At 49.3% G+C, this 23,598-nt stretch overlaps 2 protein-coding genes across 3 annotated transcripts; one reads left to right on the top strand and one right to left on the bottom strand.

Annotated features, from left to right (window-relative positions):
- Positions 1 to 45: 45 nt before the first annotated feature.
- Positions 46 to 7,696, top strand: LOC119226710 (homer protein homolog 1). 2 transcript variants are annotated; one of them, XM_037484932.2, is made up of 10 exons: positions 46 to 508; positions 895 to 1,248; positions 4,026 to 4,182; positions 4,274 to 4,405; positions 4,504 to 4,596; positions 5,597 to 5,739; positions 6,151 to 6,310; positions 6,403 to 6,513; positions 6,592 to 6,672; positions 6,779 to 7,696. In XM_037484932.2, exons 2-10 carry the CDS (start codon positions 1,244 to 1,246, stop codon positions 6,965 to 6,967), a joined length of 1,071 nt encoding a protein of 356 aa, XP_037340829.1. In that variant the 5' UTR covers positions 46 to 508; positions 895 to 1,243; the 3' UTR covers positions 6,968 to 7,696. The 2 variants fall into 2 exon arrangements, with proteins under 2 accessions (XP_037340829.1, XP_062414860.1); XM_062558876.1 differs by having other exon boundaries at positions 46 to 1,248.
- Positions 7,697 to 8,354: 658 nt separating this feature from the next.
- Positions 8,355 to 23,235, bottom strand: jmy (junction mediating and regulatory protein, p53 cofactor). The gene is made up of 10 exons (XM_037485065.2): positions 21,913 to 23,235; positions 18,240 to 18,413; positions 13,629 to 13,779; positions 13,227 to 13,396; positions 12,880 to 13,045; positions 12,608 to 12,798; positions 12,439 to 12,516; positions 12,068 to 12,166; positions 11,497 to 11,989; positions 8,355 to 11,342 (listed from the first exon to the last, which is right to left on the bottom strand). Exons 1-10 carry the CDS (start codon positions 22,759 to 22,761, stop codon positions 11,032 to 11,034), a joined length of 2,682 nt encoding a protein of 893 aa, XP_037340962.2. The 5' UTR covers positions 22,762 to 23,235; the 3' UTR covers positions 8,355 to 11,031.
- Positions 23,236 to 23,598: the final 363 nt, after the last annotated feature.

Genomic DNA, 23,598 nt, shown 5'->3' with positions numbered 1-23,598 from the left:
TTAATGCTCCCCCCCCCCCCCCCCCCCCCTGCGGAGCAGCGGCGGAGGACGTTTTGAATGAAGGAGATCATGCGGGCCGACGGAGAGCAGACGGGGCGGATGGCGAGAGGATGAACCGGCCGACGGAGCGTCGGGGATCACACATTAAATCCTAGTTTAACGCTCGGCTCGAATAATAAGACGGTACATTAAAACACACACGTTCTTCCCTGAAGGATTCTACGTCTCCGCTGACGATTCTACGCCGGCGCAGCGGAGCTGGTTCCCGGGAGGGGATGGGGATGGGGATGCCGGACCCCGGAGCGAGCGCCGCCGAGTGGCCTCCGTCTTCTCCGCGGAGCCAGCGGAGATGAAGACGCCGTCTCTCCCGGAGGAAGAAGACGTCCGCCCGTCGCCGAGACGCGAACTCTCCGGTGCCAAACTCGGTTCGAGGGAATTTAATCTTTAATGGCACAGCGGACCGCGAGGACGAGCCAGCGGCTGAAGGCGGGATTATCGAACAGTCGGGGTACGGTGTAATTTTTTTTTTTTCGGCCGAGGATAATCACCTTTTACACGTACCGGTTTGTACCGATTTCTCGGTTTTAACGTTACGAACCAGAGTAACGTTCCTTATTTTAAGCTCCACGGCGGCTGGGCACAAACTAACGTCAACGGTCGGCTTTTTTCCTTTCTTTCTTTCTCCCTCCTCCATGGACGTTTTTTTTGTGTGTTAAGCGGCTCTCTGGCGGCCATAAATCACAGCACCCTCTTCCCGCCAACGTCTCCGCCGCGCCGTTAATCCTCGTTTGTGGGGAGTTTTGCTCAAGCTAACGGCTGAAGCTAGCGGTTAGCTTCTCCTCATCCTCCTCCTCCTCCTCCCCCTCCTCCTCCCCCTTCACCGTGCATGCACAGACACGTCTGCTCGGGTGAAGCCGCCAAACCGAAAGAATGCTCCCGAGGGCATAACGTCAACGGCAACCGACGACGACGACAAACACGAAGACAGCCGCCGAGCCGAGGACCCGATGTCCGCACTGAGAACGACGCCGTGGCTCCGCCGGCCGTGAAGCCACAACCACCGGAGCGGCTGTAGCGGGACCCCCGGGGGGGGAGAGAGAGAGAGAGAGGGGGAGAGAGAAAGAGGGAGAGAGAGAGCGGGGGGAGACCAGGAGCCCGAAGCTAGCCCCTCCAGCCCCGCTCACCCCCCCCTCCGAGAGGATCAGCTTCCACTCCTCTGAAGCCACCAAAACATCCCGCTGAAATGGGGTACGTCTCACGCGCCCTTTGCTTTGTGTGACTTAAGTTTTAATTTTCAGATTTCAGAAGGAGGGGGGGGGGGCTGCTAGCTTTAGCCACCGTGGCTAACTGTGTGAAGAGCTGCTGTCACCTCCATGTCAGGTGCAAAAGTAAAAGAATTTGCTACTTCCCTGTTGGAGACACACACACACACACACACTATGTACTCACAGCCTCCACACACTGACATTTTAGATTAGTGAAGCTAAAAGATTAGGCTGCAATGAAGAAGGCCACTGTTGCACAAAGCATCCGATCCAGTTGCATGTTTTGTTGCATGGTGTAAAGAATGCAAGCAAATGGGAGTCAGTTCCGTGAGAAAATACAGCTCAGAGAGAGTATAATACTTTGATTTTTTTTGCAGCCAAAAGGAAAACCAAAGCTATTTAAATTGTCCTACTAGACAGCGGTGATGTCTCTCTCTCCCCCCCCCCCCCCTGTCCTCTTGCACTTGGATGTATGGAGAGAGCGACCTAGTTCTTGGGTGAAAGCAGATGATGTAGCCCGTGATTGGTTTGGTGTCATATTGTGGGGGTGGGGGAGAACATCCTCTGTAATTCTCAAGGCCAATGGTCCTAATCCACCCCCAACAATCAATTCCTCACACACACACACACACACAGAGCACGAGTACAGTTACCCCCGTCATGCAATCAATACTAATAAGCAACCCTGCTGGCTCCAACATGGAGCTTCTGTTCCTGTACAGCGATGTAAACACGCCGTCCTCCTCGAACTTGGCTCGTCTAAAAATAAACCGTGAACGGGGAATATTTTGTACTTAACCAGTGAGGCCAGTAATTCAACTTGCCCCCCCCCCCCCTCCCAGCATTACACGGGTGAACACTGAGGAGCACGTCGCTTTCCTTTCGGTTGCCACGACGACGGCTGCGTTAGCGTTAGCGTTATTTCCCCTTCGAGGTCAGACAGCTAAACGTGTTTGGTGAGTGATGAGTGCTTCCTGGTTTATGACGTGAATTATTACGATCAGAATTTCAAGAGCGGGAGGTGCACTTTAAAAAGAAGATTAAAACTATTTTTCTATTGAATTTGGACTGAAAACCAGTCTGATGGACAGTTATTAACTAAAGACATTTATGTCGTCATTAGCACTGAATCATTGTCTCAAATGTGAGTTTTATGACATTGACTAAATATCTTTTGGGTTTTGGAAGACATTTTCTAAATCAGTCCTTTCATAAAGTCCTATTCTAAACGATGACACTGATCCGAGTCTTGATTAATAAGGATTCATAGGAAAATGCGTAATAAATTGGGATAATGTGGCTAATCCCTCCAATCAAACTTGCTCTGAGGACAAATGAGGCAGTAACACGTCTCCATGTCCGCGGTCCTGGTAAAGAACACGCTGTAGAGAGAGATCACCTCAACACATTCACCTTTTTGTCGACACACTCCAGGTTTTGTTCCCCCAGTATGCAAACACACCGTGTGCGTCTTCTGTTGTCAGAAGAAATGCTGATCCCAGAGCATCTGGGGGCGGATTCCTCTGTCATTGAGACTCGAAGGCCTCAGAACGGCTCATTGTAGAAAGGGATTATGGGCTAACAATCGTCTCTCTCACACACACACACACACACACACACACACCCGAAAGGAGCTAACGTTAGCTGTTGAAATAATAGATACTACTTCTTACTTTTCACATTACGGTCATGTAGCTGACGCTTTCATCCAAAGAGACTTTCAATAAGTGCATTTCAACCATAAGGTCACAAAGCCAGAAGAACGAGTGCAATTTCATCCATTTTTCAACCTCATCTCTCGTTTGAATGTACCTTCTGTTCTGTTTGAGGTGGCGTTCACGCCCTCCACCTGTCACCATCTCTCCGATTCACCGCGCCCGTCTGTTAAATAACACGTGGCGACTTAATTAACACGCCAGAGAACAGTGGCTTCGTCCCTAGAGGAGGCCCGAGGCGAATCCACTTAATGTGAGTGAGTCTATCCACCGATACTCAGGTGCTGGAGTGGGTATCATAAACACTGATGTAGAGGAGAAAGTTACTGTGAGGCCCAACATAAATACACACAGTTACCAAAATCAAGAGAGGGAACGGCAAGAACATAATAAGAAACCTCGATGGGAACGTGTCGGTGATTCTGCGTCTAAATGTCACAACATTCTTTTATCACGGGGCTTTGTTTTGGAGCATTAATCATTTTTAATGACCCTCCGGCTGCAGAGCGATCTGTGTTTGAGAACAATCCACACCATGAAGCACATTTTAACATTTACATTTTCATTCTTTAGCGTCCAACATTTATTTCTACTTAACACAGACACAGCGTGTGTGTATTATCCCCCCCCCCCCCCCCCGTCCACTTACTGGCGGTGCATCAGCGCGGCAGCAGGCTGCTGAATTATGGATGTGATGGGATCTGTGAAGCTGTTTCTCTCACCTTCCTCCTCCGGATTCATCACGTCGGTCCGAGCCGACGGGGTCCTTCAGGAACCGCACCTCCGCCCCAAATGCTGTCGGATGGGTTGTATTGAAAAGTGTGGTCCGTGCATCCCGTGTTCTCCTCAGGATGAACGCGACTGGCTTTTCAGTCGGTGGTTCAGTTCAAGGGAACTCGCCTTTTTAAAAGCACCAAAGTTGCCATGAAATAATGAGTCACTTCTTGGTCGTCGAATCCTTTCTCGGCCGAGATGTCGATGTGGCAGCAGTTACGCATATTTAAAGCTTACCCCCCCCCCCCCCCCCCCCCCTTCTGTTCCACAGGGAGCAGCCCATCTTCAGCACCCGGGCCCACGTCTTCCAGATCGACCCGAACACCAAGAAGAACTGGGTCCCCACCAGCAAACACGCCGTCACCGTCTCCTACTTCTACGACAACACCAGGAATGTGTATCGCATCATCAGCCTCGACGGAACCAAGGTGTGTGTGTGTGTGTGTGTGTGTGTGTGTGTGTGTGTGTGTGTGTGTGTGTGTGATGCTTGAACAAACCGCGTCTCTTTGTGGCCTCCAGGCCATCATCAACAGCACCATCACCCCCAACATGACCTTCACCAAGACGTCGCAGAAGTTCGGCCAGTGGGCCGACAGCCGGGCCAACACCGTCTACGGCCTCGGCTTCTCCTCCGAGAGCAACCTGGCCAAGGTGAGGCGCTTTTGGGCTTCTGATGATGATGATGATGATGAAGAACGCGTGCACGCCGTGGTCGAGGTCGTTGTGGTACATTCTCCTGCTCTTCTCAGTTTGCAGAAAAGTTTGCAGAGTTCAAGGAGGCCGCACGGTCAGCGAAGGAGAAGTCTCAGGAGAAGATGGAGCTCACCAGCTCTCCGTCTCAGGTGAGAGTCGCCCGCCCGTCTTTCTGCTTCTTCATCATCACTCTGATAGACGGCTCACCTGTGGAGTGGAATCGAAGCTCAGATGCTAACGGCTAATTCTGAGCTAACGAGGCAGTTTCCCTCCTTGAGAGTCGGTGTGTCATGAAGTGACCTGATGCCAAACCAGGAGGATGGGAATTCCGGGCCAATGAATGTTTTCTTGTTTGACCTCTGCTCTCCCGAACGAATCCTCAGGGTGGCGCTGTAAAAAGGAATGTGTTGTCAGTCAACAAACCTGGTAAAAAGGTAAACAAATAAATAAATGGAAAGCATTATTTACATGATTCCAATAACTGCCCCCCCCCCCCCCCCCACCCCCTCTTCCCGCTCCTCACAAACGCCCGACTGCGGCGTCCCACCACAAAGACGTTAGTGAGCCCAGTGTTCCTCACCGTGACCTCGTCTTTGTTAACTTCTCCCCCCAAACCCCACAGTTCTCCTTCCGTGCTCTCAGAACATGACGGTCAGCGATATGACTGAATAATAAATATGACTAAAAGGAATATGACTGATATGAATGTGACTCAAATGAATGTGTGAGTATTTCTGAGGTCCCGGGCTGCGTTCCTGTTGGTTTGTGAGAGCACGGAAACATTCGCTCTATCGATTCGTTGTGTCTGCGTTTAAAAGGAAGAGTTCAGGAAATAAGATCTTTCCGCTTAGCTTAGCATAAAGCGCTTAGCTTAGCATAAAGCGCTTAGCTTAGCATAAACCGCTAGCGTGGCTCTTTAAAGGTGAATCGGTGGTTTAATTGGTTTGTTCCCTTTGGACAGAGCCGGGCTAGTCGTCTCTATGCTAAGCTAAGCTAACCACACCAGCACTCGAAGCCTCATAGTTATAATGCTGACGCGTAACTCTCGGCATAAAAAGCAAATCATTTGTTGTTTTCCCCCCAAACAACATAAACTTCAGTTATTTAATTAACGTGTATTTCCTTCCGTTTGCCGCTGCGTGGAAGCAGGAGTCGGCTCCAGGTGATCTGCTGTCACCTTTGACCCCGGAGAGCGTCAACGGCACAGAGGATGAGAGGGTCCGACCGGGCACACCTCAGCACGCAGAGCCCAGAGCCGAGCCTTCCCAGAATGCACTGCTCTTCTCACACAGGTGAGAGCCGCGTGGGCCACTGGTCCGTCAGCGACTCTCTGGATGCGGATTCAGAAAGTGTCCATTTGTCGGGCCCCTGAACAGCAGAACATCAAACACCACGTGGGCTTTCTATGAATTATGAAGGAGTTTTGTTCGCTTCGGGGGATTTTAATGCAGCAGAGAAGCTTGAACCAGCTTAGACATACCAACGTAGACATGACGGGTTCTAAATGCTGCTCATTGTGCCGTCAAATTGGATTTAATATTTCCTTTTTTTGTCGTTAAGTGACCGACGTGTGTCACTGTCAGTGTGACCGGCTCCTTCCACCAAAATGGATGTGCTGGTCCTGTTTGTTATCGTAACATTGTACGAACCTTGAGAGAAACACTGGCCGTGGCCCTTCTAACTGTAACCCTCTGCGTCCCCAGTTCCTCCAACATTAACAAGCACTGGGAGGCGGAGCTTGAGGCCCTGAAGGGGAACAACGCCAAGCTGACGGCGGCGCTGCTCGAGTCCACGGCCAACGTCAAGCAGTGGAAGCAGCAGCTGGCGGCCTATCAGGAGGAGGCGGAGAGGCTTCACAAACGGGTACGGCTGCACGCCGCCCGGGTCGGACCCGCCCGGGTCGGCCCGTCGCCATTCGACTGCGCGGTGACGGAGGCTCGTCTTTTGTGTCCCAGGTGACGGAGCTGGAGTGCGTCAGCGGCCAAACCACAGTGATCAAGTCCCAGAAGACGGAGCTCAACCAGACCATCGAGGAGCTGGAGTCGGCCCTCAGGGCCAAAGAGGAGGTACGGGGGGCGCATGGAGGACCCCCCCCCCCACACCTTACGCCGTCCTCAATAACTCCCTTCTCTTTTCATCTACAGGAGCTGGAGGGACTTAAGGCGGAGGTGGAGAGCACCAACGACTTCCGCTCTCAGAAGGACTTCCTGACTCAGAAGCTACAGGTGAGCGAATCAGGCGCACCTGCAGCTCATTAGCATACCGTTGCCCTTTTGTTTGATCCAAAAGGAGGGATGAGGGTGAACCGTTCTTTTTGGGGGTTTTTTTTAGCACACGGAGTCGATGAACCAGGCGCTGGAGGCCCGGCTGAGCGACCTGGAGCGCCGGCTGCAGAGCAACCAGCAGCAGCGGGAGGCGTTCCGCCGCAGCCTCCGTCAGCTGCTGGAGCTGCTGGACGGGAAGCTGTTCGAGCTGACGGAGCTGCGCGACGCGCTGGGGAGGATCATCGAGAGCAGCTAGAGGCCGCCGCCAACACGCCACTTGAATTTTTTTTTTTTTTTTTTTTTTTACACATTTATACGTGTAAAAGTTTACACACGACTTTATGCTTTAAAAAAAAAAAAAAACGGAAACGCTACGACACGTTTACAAATAAAACCGAGTAAAGGAGGCTTTGCTTGGTCCATGCCTTCCCTCCACGCCACTCTGGAATATTCTTAACTCAGCTCTTTTTTTTTTTCTTTTCTTTCTTTAATATCGGGCCGTTTGAGGGGACGTTTTTGGGCCCCCCACCATCAGCCAAACGAACGCCGGAAGCACTCGGATTCACTTTGAGTGTCAGGAAGAGACAAAAGGAACCCGAGGGACTGCCAAAACAAACCTAAAAATATGAACTAAGAAAGTAGCGCTGGGGACTTTAGTCTTATATTCTTATACAATATATGAGCAATACTTAAAAAGGGAGCCTCAGAGGGTAAATAAACACTTTCCACTCTCTTTCAGGTACTTTTACTCCTCTCTCGGACATGTTTAGACCACAAGCGAGATTTCACTTATTTTGGCACTTTTAAAAAAATATATATAAACAAGTTCCTAGTGCTCTTGTAAAAATGGAGTTTGTGTGAGTGAGTGAATCTTTCTCCTCTCGTTTCTGTTGCGACTTGAAGTGCAAAGATTGAACCCTTTTTTTGTCGTTAATTTATTTCTGTTACGGAGTTGTACACAAGCAAAGATCTTTGTTTGCATCTTGTTTTCACTTCATCTTTTTTTTTTTTAAATGTCTGGTACGTGGGTTGTTGAGGTAGTTTTGTTTCGGATAAACTGGCAATATTTTTGAACTATGAGAATATAATGAAGGCAATCGCTGGTTGGAGAGAATTTTTGTCCTTTTGCCAAATAAATAAGGCTTTGAGAGGCTCACGTTGCAGCGATGCATCGACGGCAGCTGACAAGCAGCTACTTTATTTTTTGTGGGATTTACTGTTGCCAAAAAGTCAGCGACGTTCATAGGAATAGTTCACACACACCTGAAGAACACTATTTAAGGGCTTGGTGCTGGTTCGGCCACATTTGGGAGACTTGAAATGAATTTAGCGGTGACTTTATCATGTCAAAAATGACGAATATATATATACGGCTTGAAAGGAAAAAAAAACATTTGAATAAAGACTTAAATGTTGATTATACCACATGCTTAAAAAACACAAATTGTAATTTTAAGTTTATAGTAAAAAAAAAAATGCAACATGTGCTGTCCTGTCGTTCTTTCTCAATCTGTCATCACTGCACTTTGGTATTAATGTGATATACACGAGTAACCGTAGCAACGCTTCAAAATACTGTGAGCTGTTGAGAAAACACATTTGATAAAAGCATCTAGTAAATGTTTAAAGTAAGTAAGACAACGTGTTGGTGCTTAATTTTATTTTGAAAGGGAAAAAATATATAAGGATATAGAAAGCAAAGAGGAATGTCATGATAGGAACCAAAAAGAGCAACAAAAACAAAACTTTATAATAAAGTACATTTACATTTGTATGCTTTTTAAAAATCATTTAAAATATGAAGTTTCAATAAATACTTCAATACATTTAGGCATGCGGATATAATTTGACATTACAGTATTCAATTCATAAAAATGACTTCTCTTCTTATTGCACTTAAGTTGTGATGGGTTCGTCTCTAAACCAGTCACATGCATAAGGTCGTGAAAAGGTTAAACTGGTGTCAGGGTGCAGATCTCAGCAGATGGAGGAGAAACGGAATCTCACTGCATGCAAAACGATAAAAAGCTCACGATGGCTTTTGACACTTGGCCGCTGTGACTCTGCTGTGTTTACGGAGGACGGTTTGACAGTTAATACGCTTTGCTCTACTCTCTCGTTCAGAGGTGGGGGAGAAAATTGAAATAACTTTCAGGAGTTCTGTGCGGCCCATTTAAAGACAATTAGCTTAGCTTAGCATAAAGAGCAGAAACGAGGCTGGACAGATGGCGTTAGCTTAGCTCGTTCTAAAGCTAACACACAATCTACCATATTAGCAGGTTACATCACATTTATTTCAGCAAAGGATTTAAAAACTACAGATTCAGGGCCACAGTAGCGTCTCATTTTAATTTAAATTCAATATTCAACGCTTATCTCAATACCCCCCCCCCCAGCAACGGAATGTTAGGCTAGCAGTGCCCCCTTGTTTCCAGTCTTTATGCTAAGCTAACCATCGGCTGTATCGTAGCTCCAGATTTACCACTCAAACCGTTTTATTTAATCTTCTCCACAAACTCTCGGCCGGAAATAAGATGATTGAATTCTACCCTCCAAAAGTCAAACGTTTACTTTAAAAAAAATGTAACCCTGGATCTCAGTGCATTATGTGTTAAATACAGGTGAGTAAAGGTTAACGTTTGACACCGTGTAATAATGGAGACAGGTATAAAAATCATAGACACACACACACACACACACACACACACACACACACACACACACACACACACACACACACACACACACACACACACAACAAATCCAGTAAGTAAATAAACTTGGAAAGCGACTGTTTGAAGGCAGTTGTAAGAGAGAGGACTCTATAGCATTAATAAAATGACAGTACAAATAAATAAAACGATCACATGATCTGTGAATGTTGACCCGGGTCTCACCCAGCAGGGGGCGCTGGAGCCTCAGACTCCACTAATCCCTGCAGACGGGCTTCAACATGCTGCCAGGGAAACCTATGTAAGTACACTATGAAAAAAGGAGGGGGGGGGGCATCTTTGACATTTGTGAATGAATGGTTAGTGGATTTCATTCATTCTTTTTTCCAGGAATCGATTCATCGCCCGAATCTACAAAATAGTGAAAAATGGCGATTTTTTTTCCAAATGGCTTGTTTTTGTGCAAAGAAACGGTTTCACAGACAAAGTGAAGAAAACAAAGCAGCAAGTCCATCACTTTTTAAAAGCTACAACCAGAGAAGTATAGTCTAGACAACGTTTAGACATTTTCTCATTGAGTTCAATGGGAAAATGTGTCCAAACCTTTGACTGGTACTGTATGTGTGTTTATATATATATATATATATAGTTATAAATAGACCCGGTCCAAATAGCATCCTTGGAGAAAAATCAGGGGATGCAAAAGTCAACAGATAGAATTTCTTTATAAATATCTAATAAAACTTCAGGTGCTTCTAAAAGTTTGATTCTCTGTAAAACCGGTTTATTTGTATCATCCCACCAACACGGTGAATATCGATGGGTCTCTTGTTTGCTCTTATTCTTATTCTGTGAGATTCTGGAAAGTTTGCAGAATTAAGCGTCAGCTTTTCATGTTGATGTCAGAACAGACGATGGCGTTACAGTGGACTCTGATATCCTTCCCCTAAAATATTTAGGCTCATATTCACCTTCATATGCATAAATTATATATATTATATAATTATTTTGTGAAAGTGAAAAATGCTAAAAGCTGAATACACAAATTTATATTAATATTTTTAAAATTCTTCTCACCCAGATGATATAAATGACCTAAATTAGCAACAAGTTTGACATGTTTAGAGAAATACAGATATTCTCTCTTTTTGCTGTGAGCTTGTTTACTAAAACATGAAGCTCCCAAAATGTCAAACTATTCCTTTGAGGGGGGGGGGGGAGGACTCAACGAGTGGTTGAATGTCAAAGTGTACAGCAAACATATTTGAGGGAAGAATCCGCACGCAAAAAACAAAACGCTCACTTCCTAAAAACAAACCCATCACAGCAAGCTACAGTACGACTCGAGAGGTCAGAGGTCAGAGGTCAGATCCTCGCTCAAGAACGACATGAAAGACTAAAAGATCAGTGGTCCATCGTCACAAACGACACACAGAAGTAGGAATAACAAAAGCAAAACGTACTTCTGAGCGGTTTGCCGAAATATATAAAAAGAGAATAAAATAAAAAAAAGAATCAAGTTTTTTGTTGTTGTTTTTGTTCAAATTGCACCTGCGGGCGACGGGACGCTGCTGGTTGTCTCTTCATTTTGCCTCCACGCCCCCTTCCCCCCCCCCCCTAAAAAAAGAAAACCTTCCATCCGGCCGAGCTAGTTCTCCCAGTCGGTGCAGGGGAGGCCCTCGTCCTCCGACTCGGACTCGGGCGACGCCTCCTTGATCCTCCGCAGGGCCTCGTGGATGCTGCGGGTCAGCGCGTCGGCCGAGTGCGTGAAGCTCCTGGCGCTGCGCTGCTGCTCCGGCCGGGTCCGAACCTTTTTCAGCCGCACGCCCTGCCGGATCTGGGCCAGGATGTTGTCGGCGTCGTCGTCCGGGTCGGGGGCCAGGACCCGTAGCTCCGCCTTCCTCAGGTGGAAGCAGCCGCGCTTCAGCGACGCCAGCACCTCGTCCATCGGGGAGCTCGCTGCAACGACGCCAAAACACGCCGTTAACACGGGGGAGTTACGGGTGTTGTGTTGAGATTGAGTGATGGTTATAACAACAATGAACAACCCACAACAAACCCTCTTTAACAGGGTCAAACACATCTCATCCCCCCCCCCCCCCCACCCCCTCACCTCTCCTCCACTGCGACGAGTCCAGCGACGCCGTCTTCTTCAGCTTCTTCCTCGCCGTCTGCAGCTGGCTGCTGTCGAAGAACCGAGGGGAGAACGCAGCCAGGGGCAGCGGGTCGGACTCGCATTGGGGGCGCCGCACCGGACGGGGACTGTTCTCCCCGCCCCCCCCCTGCTGCTGGTCCTCTGAGGGAGGAGGTGGAGGAGGAGGAGGCGGGGGGGGAAGTGGCGGCGGTGGATGAGGAGCAGCGGCATTCAGCGAGAGCGCAGGCAGCGAGAGGAAAGGGGGCGAAGAGTCGAGGTCGTCCAGCTGAATTGTGGGTAAAGAGACGCCGTCGCAGCTGCAGGCGCCGGCCGGCGGGGGGGCGGAGAGCTCCGGCAGGTCGGTCTGAACGCCGGCCGAGTGGGTGGCGTGCTGCTGACCGGCCCTCCTGCGGCCGGGCGGCTGACTCAGACGCAGCCGGCTGGACTTCAGGGTCACCTGACCGGGGTAGCGCTGAAAGCAAAAGGTCAAAGGTCAAAAAAGGTGCTCTCCAGGAGGAGCGGAGCATCCGAGGACGACGCAGCTTCTCACCAGCTTGAGGCTGCGGAGTCGGTCCAGAGTCCTCTGCCTCTCCTGACTCACCCTGGCGCTGCTCTGGGCTTCGTCGTTGTCCTCCTCGGCTCCGCCTCCCTTTGAAAAGGAAACTCGGTGAGGTGACCTTTCACAATAAAAGCCCTGCATATATTCAACAACTGTTTACCACATGGAACTCATAATCATCAAAGTGCATAATGAGGCTCACATTCATCTGAAAAAGACTCAGTTCATGTACCAGACGTGTGTTTTAACAAAAGAGCTCTCGGTGTGAGCTGCCTTCTGCATTCTTTGAACTCGACTACAACTACTTTAAAACCTTTGGCCAAAACGCTTACGCTTACGCTAACGCTTACGCTTGCTCTCACCTGCTGGGGGGTCTGGAGGGACACGAGGCTCCCTCGGCGCTGCTGGATCTTTTGGTTGTGATTGACGATACAGATTTCCTGTTGAAGAAAAGCAACAAAAAGGACGTGAGCGACGCTCTCAAAGCGCCGCGCGGCGCCGCTGGGGGGGGGGGGCGGGGCGTCCGCTCACCTTCTTGTTCTTGAGGTAGACTTTCTTGGCGGTGATGCGGCCCCTGCGGGCCTCCAGCTGCCGCGTCCTCTGCTGCAGGACGCCGAGGTCTTCTTCTCTGAGGGGGGGGGGCGGGGTGGCGGGACCTTCTCCCCCCTTCATGGCGTCGGGGCTCTCGAAGGCGTCGTAGTACACGACCTCATCCTGGCGCTCTGGACAGAAGGGATTGGACAGAACGCCGTTGAGAGACGCTGCTGGAGACACGAAGGAGGCGGGCGGTGCTCGGTCCTCACCCGTCATCTGCCTGCGGAGACTCTGCAGCTGGGCGCTGAGCAGCAGCTCCTCGCAGCGCAGCACCTCCGCCTGGACGTCGTACAGCTGCAGCTGCAGCTCGTAGTAGCGCTCCTCCAGCTGGTCCACGCGCAGCATGGCGTCCTCGCCGGCCTGCAGGCTCTGCATCTGCAGGCAGACGCATGGGCTTCAATGCATTACCACAGGATGCTATTGGTTCCACGTCCCTCCGTCTTCATGCTGTCGAGTCCTCCACGTTGGAGGGACTTGTGCTTAATATTAACCACTTTTCAGTAATAGTATAGTGACTTCTAGAAGAAGCCACACCTCCTTGTGAAGGGATCTTTACCTCCTCCTTCAGGCCGTGCTTCCTCTGCTCCAGGCAGATCTCCTTGGCCCTCATCAGCTGCAGCGTTTCCTTGGAAACGGCGTACTGCAGCCGCTCCATGCGCTCCACCGCTGCCGCCCACGCCGACTTCCCGAACCGCTTCTGGTCGGCGCGCATCCGCTCGTGCAAAGCTGCAACGCGCAGGACGCCATCGTGAGAAAAACCGACGCGAGCTGATTTCATTTAGTCCAGAGGGACTATGGAGACTAATGGAGACTATTCTTCTGCTTCTGGGTGAGCGTTTACAGAGGCCACCTTTAAACAGTTTGCCATTTTTAAACTGAATTCATCAAACTGAAAGTGAACACACAACAAAGCAGGTCAAAGGTCACAGCGGAGACAAAAGCCTGGTTGTGATCTCACCTTTCTGCGCCCGCGTCGTGGTTTCAAAGAACTTGACGGTCAGGTCTTGAATGGAGAGGACGGCGGCGTGCGCCTTCCTCTGCCACTCCTCGTCCTCCTTCCTCAGGCCCTCCACGCGACGGGGACCCAGGCGCTCCGTCTCCAGGGAGATCTGAGAGGGGGGGGGAGCGGGGGGGCGTTAAAACAATCACACAGTACATTTACACCCATGTATGCACGTTGTTTGGTCTGGTTTGCAATGGACTACTTTGATAATAAATACGACTTGTGTTTATTCTCATTCATCCTCTGCAGCTTTAACGGGCATCTTCTTTCCTTCGGACTTTTCAGCAGAATTGTGGACGTTAATTTGTGAGGCAGCTTTAGAAACCCTCCTGAGCGCCATGTCTGCAAAGCTCCATTACGACTCTGTGGAGGACTATGAGGACACGAAAAGCAGGAATCTGGGCTTTGCCCCCCCCCCCCCAGTTTAAACCACTGGTTCAGCACAGACCACTGACCACAGAGCTCAGTGTAATACCAGCACACTACAGCAGGTGGCGATGACCTCGTCTCTGTTGAGAGGGACACTGACCCAGTGGCCTAATGGAACAATAAATAAAGACAAACACGTCTATCTCTGATAAGCAAAACAGAAAATCACACGTCAACCAGAGCGCTCGCGTCACCAGGTCAGACCACGTGGACAAAGAGGGAGAAACCGGGTGAAAAGTAGTGCCACATGGACACCCCCCTCCCCCCTCCAAGAGAACACCACATGGTACAAAATGTACACAAGCAGATCAACTTTAAAGTCACATGCTAATGTCTCAATGTAACCCAGATGTGCTTAAAAATAAACACCAACAAACCTCAAAAAGCTGTGATTTAGTGTGTGAGTGTGTGTGTGTGTGTGTCCATGTAATGCTCAACAACAGGGAGCGGTTTTTGGAGTGAAACCGCGAGTGAGAGTGAGAGTGAGAGGGGGGAGGAGAAATTACATCACAGAGCAGACGGGAGAAAGTTTGGGAACGAGTGAGAAACGGAGTTTGTGAGCTCATTGTTCCCTTCAGCCAACATGCAAACACATGTGAGGAGGACATCTGGCACCAAAAGGTCTTTGTCCTCTGCAGGTCACACCCGCGAGGACACTTCAAGCATCTGTTGTTTAAGCAGACTTCACACAAAGCATTTACAAGCATTTACAATGAAGCTTTTAGGAGCTTTTTCAACAGAACATGTTTGATAGAAGGAAATTATTTTAATGACTTGAATGAATTACACGAAGCTGCACCCGTCAATCTACTCACTCCCGTCTCACTCCACTCCAAGGACACCATTCTATGCCAAATCGATTTATCGCACCAGGAGACACTGAGGGGCTCGATCTTCTGCGGTTCGTCTCCCCATCGTTAATGTGACGATGTTTGTGGACACAAGACTTCCTTTGACACCTCGAGGTGAGAAAACACACACGCGCCAAAAATAGCAGCGATCCCAGAGGCGAGTTGGGGCGGAGCCTCGTCTGCTCTGGTTGGAATGGTGGGAGATACTCAAGCATCCAGGGGGGGGGGGGGGGGACTCAGCAAAAAGTGAATATTCTCTCATTGAAAGTAGGGTTGTGTGTGTTTCCATCATCCCAAAATGACGGAAACGCGTCGACGAGCCTCCCTCTGAGCGCCCCGCTGCTGGAAATACCAACAAGAGCTCTGGAGGCCAGATTCATCCGCCGCTGAAAGTAGTCCCCCACAAATGCACCGTTTTGTCCTGTTTAAGGGACCTTTCATTTTATACCGTAGAAAAACTGTATCCTACTTTAAAGACGTAAGACCTCTGGATAAAGTTCAAAACATCTGGATCCGTTTTACCTCCTCCTCGCTCAATGAACCTTTGTATTTATTATAAAAACATCTGGATCCAGTCTGCTTTATCTGCTGTAATTATTGTAGTACACACATTTATTTTAGCTATTTGATTTGAGCCAAAACGATCATCGTATTTCATCATAACGTTTACTGTACTCCATTACAGTACAAGACATTTATAAATGAGATTCAAGTTTTGACAGCTGGGAGCAAACGCAACAGGTGCCGCGGCAACCGTTGCCATGCAACAACTCGGCCGCAACAGTAACTGGATCCCAATGCGGTACAAAATTATCCCAGACACGTTACGGATGAGCCACATTTTTAATTCATGGCCGACCTCCAACGCTGCAGGCAACAGGACACCCGACACTGCACCACCCGAACCAGCAAGGCATCCACCCGACAAGGCCCCACTCAGCAGAACACTCCACAGCCTCTTTGTGGATCCATCCCTCCTTCACCTGCTCGTTTACGCTTCAGTGAAACTTAGAAAGGTGACAATGATGGAAGAGTTAAAAGAAAAAAAAGGGGTCAAGTTTCACTGCAGAAAAACTACCTGCAAACTCCTTTTTAGGATTTCAGCTCCCACCCATAACAATCTTTTCAGCACTTCTCTTATGAAGACATTGTTATTGCCCTCCTGACATTTCAGCACACACAATGTAAACCTACAGCAACAGCAGGTGCGATATATTGGTGTGTGGCTTGAAGCTGATTCACCTCCTCCACACTACAGAGAGACGTCCTCACACGTGCAAACGGACTCAACGGGATGCAAACTGTATGCAAATCACAGGGACAAAAAGCAGAAGCTCTCCAGAAGCTCCTGACTCCGCCGGCTCATTTGCATGCAGCTTTGTTTTCAGCCGTTGGATCGCCCCGAGGGGAGCAGCCGGTGGAGCCGGAAAGCTTTGCACCCCCCCACCGCCAACACCCCCCCCCCGTGCAGAGTTCAGCAGATTCTCCAGAGAGGGTTGCACGCCGCAGGGCCGTTTAGCAAGGCAGCTCTTTAGGAGTGAGGGAACCCAAAAGACAACTAAAATCCTGCACAGTTCCCACAATGCAACTCCAGAGCACTATTTGTTAGATGCTGTGCGCCCCTTACACATCATTCATGCTCTTTTGGACTACGTCTGTGCCCTGTAACCCGAAACTCATTCAGTCCAAGTGGAAAAGCTCTACAAACTATTAGTTTAATCAAATATAAGAGGGTAAATGATCTACATGACAGCCGGTTCTGTAGGAATGTCGTTGTTCTCCCAACGCAGCAGGAGAGAGGTGGACTCGGGAGCGTCTTCACAGAGAGACACAGGCGTGTCCAACAGAACCCGATACTGTAGACATCAAAGATGTTGTTTCCCACGGAGATGAGATGGTTTTTGTTGCCTTTCTACCGCTAACTTCCTGTTGTGTGTTTTTTTTCTGAGCGACTTGATCGGACTCCACCTTGGATGAACACACCTGAACACAGGCCCGGCTCAGAGAGGGAGGGAGGTAACGACAGTGAAAGGGGACAGGTGCATGTTGGTGATCTGACAACAACAGGAAGTGGTTTGGTCCTGAGTGACATTCATTTCAAAAATAGATCATTAACAATTAAAACTCAGATTCCTACTGAGTCAGAGTCTGAGCACACTGACATGTCACAGTTTGTGTGTGTGTGTGTGTCTGTGTGTGTGGGACATTAAGCTGTGAATTGCAAATAAACATCCATAAATCTGCTTGCTATACTGAAACATTCTACTTTGAGTTGGGAGTAAAGCGGTGTCTGGTGTCATACGTTAAACGCTGGTGTCTGATGTCATACGTTAAACGCTGGTGTCTGATGTCATACGTTAAACGCTGGTGTCTGATGTCATACGTTAAACGCTGGTGTCTGATGTCATACGTTAAACGCTGGTGTCTGATGTCATACGTTAAACGCTGGTGTCTGATGTCATACGTTAAACGCTGGTGTCTGATGTCATACGTTAAACGCTGGTGTCTGATGTCATACGTTAAACGCTGGTGTCTGATGTCATACGTTAAACGCTGGTGTCTGATGTCATACGTTAAACGCTGGTGTCTGATGTCATACGTTAAACGCTGGTGTCTGATGTCATACGTTAAACGCTGGTGTCTGATGTCATACGTTAAACGTTGCATTAAATGCTTTCCATACAAAAGTATTTGTGCATGAATCATTTAAATGTGGGCACCTTATTCACAAAGGGCTGAAGAAGTACAAGTGAGTTGTGACTACGTGTTGAAGGAGACGGTAGAGATTAACCTGCAGTGGACCCCCCCCCCCCCCCAACCTCTGATGAAGCGAAAAACAACTAAAAGATGCGACTGTGCTGAGGCAGCAGGATCGCAGAGTGGAGTTTAGTGGCTGCTGTAAGAATACTTATGCTGGTTGTTAAGCCGCTCTGGGTGGGGGTGGGAGGGCAAGCCTCTCTGGCTGATCCTCTGCCCTCCACACAGCCCCCACACGCAAAGCTACAGAGCGGCTACCACACCAACATCACCACATGTATCCTGGGAAATCTGATGTCATTGCATGGGGCTTAGGGGGGCTTACGGGACGCCCCTGTGCAGGACGCCCCCGTGCAGCGGTCTGGGGCTCGTTACCCAGCGCCAGCATCGTGGCTGCTGGAGTACAATGTAGTCAGAGCGCTCAAGGACTGACTAGCTCGCCATCTACAGCTTAAATCAAGCCCCCAAAACAGATGGTATTTGTATCTGTGTGTGTGTGTGTGTGTGTGTGTGTGCTCGTGTGCACTACCTTAATCTGCTGTCGCCGCAGCATTGCCAGCTCCCTCATGTCCCTGAAAGGCTGCAGCAGGTAGTGGTAGAGCTGAGTGGTCGCCTCCAGCAGCTCCCCGTACGCCTCGTCCTCCTCGGGGTACACCTGCAGCAGCTCCACCATGCTGTCCGTGGCTTTGTGTTTGTCCAACACCTGGAGACAAAAAGGAGACGGGAGGAGGTGAAGAGATGGAGCGGGGAAATAGGAGCGTATTCCACTTAAATGATCGTGTTATCCTTTTGTTAATGTGGACGAAACTTTGTTGACGATAAGAAAAAAACAAACACTATCAGCACAAAAAACTGACGTCCTACACAGGAGTCAATTTAATAGTTAGTAACTCCTAACCTATAAAAGGTGAGAAGTCAGTGGGTCACGTGCGTGGTCAGTAGTGACAGCACACGGATCTTGGCTGAGTGGCGCTGAGGGCACTGTACGCCCTGCTCTCCACAGACCCCTCATTGTCCGGGAGATAAACGCTGTTGTGCACAAACACAAGTGCTGCACCAGTAGCTCCGACCCAACCCGGACACAAAGCGCCTCCTTCACGTCTGCCTCACATAATATTGAAATGTGCCCCCTACCCCGTATTCTCGTGCAACGCGGCGGATCTTCTCCCCGCGAGATATGAATGGCGGCGCTTATATTTCCTCCACGCTGGGCAAAGACACTGCACGATTCAGCTCCAAACACTGCTCCCTCTGTTTACCTTGGGAACGCGTCGCCCTGGCAACCACGGGCCGACTCCCTGCCCCTGCAGTCGCCGCTCGCCAGGAAGGCGACCCCCCCCCCCCCAACGGGCTAAATGAGCCGGCTCCCACCCGGGCACGAGCTGCCCAGAGCGACCAACTTCTGAACCCTTTGTACGGCTTTTCCTTCACTGCTTCCTTGGTGGCTTTTATAAAAGCAACCGTTCCTTCTGCGATCTTCTTTGTGGAGTCACATGTATTGGTTCATGAAAGGAGAGGCACAGATATATAGAGAAAGGTGAGTATTTAGATTTGGATTAGAAGCAAATATCTAAATACTCACTTTTCTCTATATTTGTGCCTCAATGCAACATAAGGAACACGCTAAGGTCTCACTTCACCTCATTTGAAATACTTCATTAAAATATACATGGTGGAGTACAGAGAGGCCTCCAAAGCCCAATGAGTAAATCATTCTGATCTACAGGGGGGACACTTAAGCGATGTCATCACCGTCAGGACTAACTGGACCGTCTGGAGAACTTCAAGCGTCTCACAGGAGGAAGTCGCCCTGACTGGGATCAGAGCGGAATGAACCAAATGCCCTTTCCACGAATAACGGTTATCATAAGGTTCTCCTCGACGGACTCTGACCTACAGCTAGAAATCGTTCAAATCTCCACGTGTTGGCTATCTACACGAAATAAAAGAAGACCGACATGCCCCAGCGCGTAAACAGAGTCCTTTAAATGTCACCAACAAAGCTCATCGTGACTGAACACACTTCACGGATCCTAATCAGGGGCCGGTTAGCTCTGTTTGTCACAGTAGGACGCATCAGAGAGAGGAATTAAGCTTGAGAAACACAACATAATTCTTCTAGTTGCAGCTTTTAATTCTTAAAGGTCTCTAAATTAGGTCTGTTTCACGTAACAAGACAAAATAAAAAAAGGAGTGGAAACTACTCAGCGGATTTATTGATAAGAAAAATACCAGCTGCAGTCTTAATGTGCATCAGCAGATTTAAATTTAAATGCCCGGGGCTCAGACTAGTAAAAGCACCCACTCATGAGGGGGGGGAGGAGATTAAAACCCACCTAAAAATAGTGTGTTTTATCTCGATAATGATTAACTAGAGAATAAATCATCTTGGCAGTTGTTACATTATCGTCACACGACAACTTCTACCACAAAGCAGAGCCTCCCCAGTGGAGCCGCAGAGGAGATAAGGAAACGCCACAGGTCTCTGGTCAATGATTGACTGAGTACATGCCAGACACCAGGAACCACTTTCCCCAGAAACCGCTATCACAGAAGGAACCGACTTCACATTCTAACTCAGCTCAGTGAGGTAGTGAACTTCTAAACCTCGTAGAAACGGTTTCTTCAACCCTCACGTCGCAGAAGCTGCATCAAGGAAAGTCAAAGCAGATGCCCATGGTCCTTACAATAGTAATAACGCAGCAACTCACGGGGTCTTTTCCTTCTTTAAACGACGTGTCGTTAAATGCAGACTACAAGCTTTTTAGTGGCGATCAGCACTCTGTTAATTGAATCGCCTACAGTGAACATTTAGAAGGAAGGAGAATGCAAACACGTGCAATCCAATAAAACTGTGCAGGCTAGTTTTCTCACATCTCTAATCCTCTGTACTGTAGAACAAAATAAAAACAACAACATGTGAAGGTCACAAGATACGAGGACATCTTCCGTGTTGGCGTCTGCAACTGATTATTATTTCTCAGTATTGATTACAAGCTGCAGGGAAAAACACTCCCCACATTCAGTACAAAAACAACAAGAGCCACCACTTTTTAGTGCTACCACGATGAGTCAAAACAAGAAATGGCGTTCCATGTGTTGTACACGATACTAACCTTTTAGTTAGATTTTGGGCTCACTGCTGCCGCTCTAAGTTTTAGACACTAAATCCAACCGTATCTCCGCCACAATTAAACAAGAATGACATTAAGCGTCATTAAAAAATACTCCCTCCTGGTTGGGCCATGTCCTTACTCGGCTAAACAAAACAGAGGAGGAAAGACTCTCCCCGAGGCGTTGTCCCCTCTAAAAATAGTAACTGTGATCATGACTTTACTTTATCGAGACTTGAGTGGTTGCTGCAGTAATCGGGTTGGACTGCATCATGTTTATTACAACAGGCAGATGATATTCAGTGATGGAATTTAGGTAATAATGCATTTATTCCAGCACTGGCTAAAAGTAAAAGTAAGTAAACTACTGGCTGCTTTAGTCCAGGTGTGTTGATGTTGAATGTTTAACTGGAAAAATGTATGACCACAAAGTGGTTTGTTCTTTCAAGAAATACATGGCTGGACACCAACGCTACAAACGTGATGACCGTGAGTCTGATGTAGTGATGTAGATAAACTAAACTACAGGATATAAACCGTACACATGAATGCACTGGTAATATCAATCCAGAGTCATCAGATGTAATAACAAAACAGAACCACCGGATATATTTGGCCCAGTCCCTGCAGACACGAATGAGAAAGTTCTTCACACATGTTGAGCTTTCTGGACCAACACTGCAGCAGCAGCAGCAGCTGTGACCTGTGACGCATCGTTTCTGTGGCTCCTCCCACAGAGGCGTCATTTATGTAGCTCCTCCCACAGAGGCGCTGTTGTTTTTATTCTGCGAGACTCCCCTGTTCAGCCAACTAGATTGAGATGTCTGGTCAGACCTGCTCATATTACAAGGCCTGTGAACGTGCAGCAACAGATGGTAGATCACAGCAGGGGGGGGGGGACAAACCGACCAGGAGGGACAATTAAGCTGAGAAAAACGATGTCCTTTGGGGACTGCAGGTGCCCTTCAAAAACACCCCGTGGTGTCACCTACAGCAGGTTTGTAAGATATAGAAACGTGCATTTAATTAACGACATTAATTAAACGGCTCTCACACCCTCAGTGGCACTTAAATCATACGTGAATTCACCTCTTGCATGCCTCGCTTGGCCCTCCCCAGGGCATCCTCGTAGCCCTTCTGCCTCAGCTCGCTCAGGCTCTCGTAGTACTCCTCCGTGTCCTCGCTCTCGGAGAAGAGCACCTCCGAGAGGATCTTCCACCCGCAGGTGTCCAGGGCGTGACCCAGGTACACCTGCAGCTGGTAGCACAGGGCGTCCGTCTCCCGCTGGGACACCTCGGGGGCGCCGAAGAGCACCGACCACACGCCGGACTGCTCCTCGGGGAAGGGGGGCAGACACGGCTCCAGGTCCGAGTTGACGGCGCACAGCTGGAGGTGGGCCGCCCTCAGGTCCTGGAAGGAGAACAGCCCGGCCCAGCTGAAGTCCTCGCGGCCGCTGCTGTCCCCGTCCTCCGGGGAGGGCAGGACGTCCACGGGGTCCAGGATCTCGATGTCGATCGCTTTCGGCGTCACGACGTCCCAGGACGCCAGCGTGGGGCTGACGCGTTCGGATGCCTCCGAACCACAGGGCTTCAGGGCATTTCTGTCCCGGACAGCGGTCTTTCCTTTGAGGGGAGAGTGTGGTCCAACTTTACCCGCTGCGCAGACTTCTTCTTTCGGACCTGCCGCGTGTCTTTCCGCCGCGGAGGGGCCCGGCGGAGGGAGCGAAGCGGCGGCGGCGCCGTCGTCGTCGACGAGCGGGTCCAGGAGCAAAGTAGTCCGCCTCTGGACGGTTCTGTTGTGGCAGGTTATGGCGAACTTTCCCTCGACGACGTTCCAGGCCACGATGAAGACAAATTTGTGCCGTTCCTTTTCGTCGAAGACTCTCGGTCGGACGGAGACCCACTCGGACTCCAAGTTGTCCTCCATCGTGAATGACATCTCATCCAGCCAGTTAAAAAAAAAAAAAAAAAAAAAGATAATCGCTCGCTTGCTAAAAAAAACAAAACAGAATCTGACGTAAGTTGGAGGCTAACGGCTCGCGCTAGCTAGCTAACGCTAGCTGTAAAGTACGCTTCAACGCGCCCGGAGCGAATGGACCGACCGACGTAAGACGCGAGACAAAAGGCGGCTTTTGTTTACCCGCCGCCAGCTGCGCCTGAGCCGGAGAAAAACGCAGCGGACGTCGGTTATCCCCCCTGCCGGCCGTCGGGTTCGGGGATCCGGGCATGAAGGAAGGTTCAGGCGGCCGCACGCGCTCGGACACGGCGGCGAGCAGCGGGCTTCGTAACGTCGGCCGTTGTCATAGCGACACCTGCCCGGTTCACCTGCGGTCCTCTCGCCCCGAAGAACGCGTTCGTCCCTTTGTCCGCGTGTGAGCTTCTGTTTACAAGAGGCAAGCGCGTGCGTGCGCGCGTGCGTGTTGTCGAATCCGGGGAGGGATTTAACTGGTGCAAGACCGCCCCCCCCCCCAACCACAGTGCTGTTCAGGGTTCAAGACGAGAATAGGAAATATCATAAATACTTTGACTTTAAATGCCGTGAAAAGTATTATCACAAAATACAACTATATATTTTTGTATTTTTCATTATGTAATTTTGCGTTATTGTGTATAAGTAATGTATTCCGCCGATGATGATAACTATTTATGAAAGTAGCATGTTGCATAAAGGCACACATTTGTTTTGATATGCCACCAGGTACCTAGTAACTTCTACATTTGTTGAACATAAACCACATTTACCCCCCTGTAATATATATATATACAGTATATATAT

The sequence above is a fragment of the Pungitius pungitius genome, chromosome 18 (assembly GCF_949316345.1).
Source record: "Pungitius pungitius chromosome 18, fPunPun2.1, whole genome shotgun sequence".
NCBI lineage: Eukaryota > Metazoa > Chordata > Actinopteri > Perciformes > Gasterosteidae > Pungitius > Pungitius pungitius.
The sequence above is the reverse complement of the archived record's forward strand: the minus strand, read 5'-3'. Positions and strand labels throughout refer to the sequence as shown.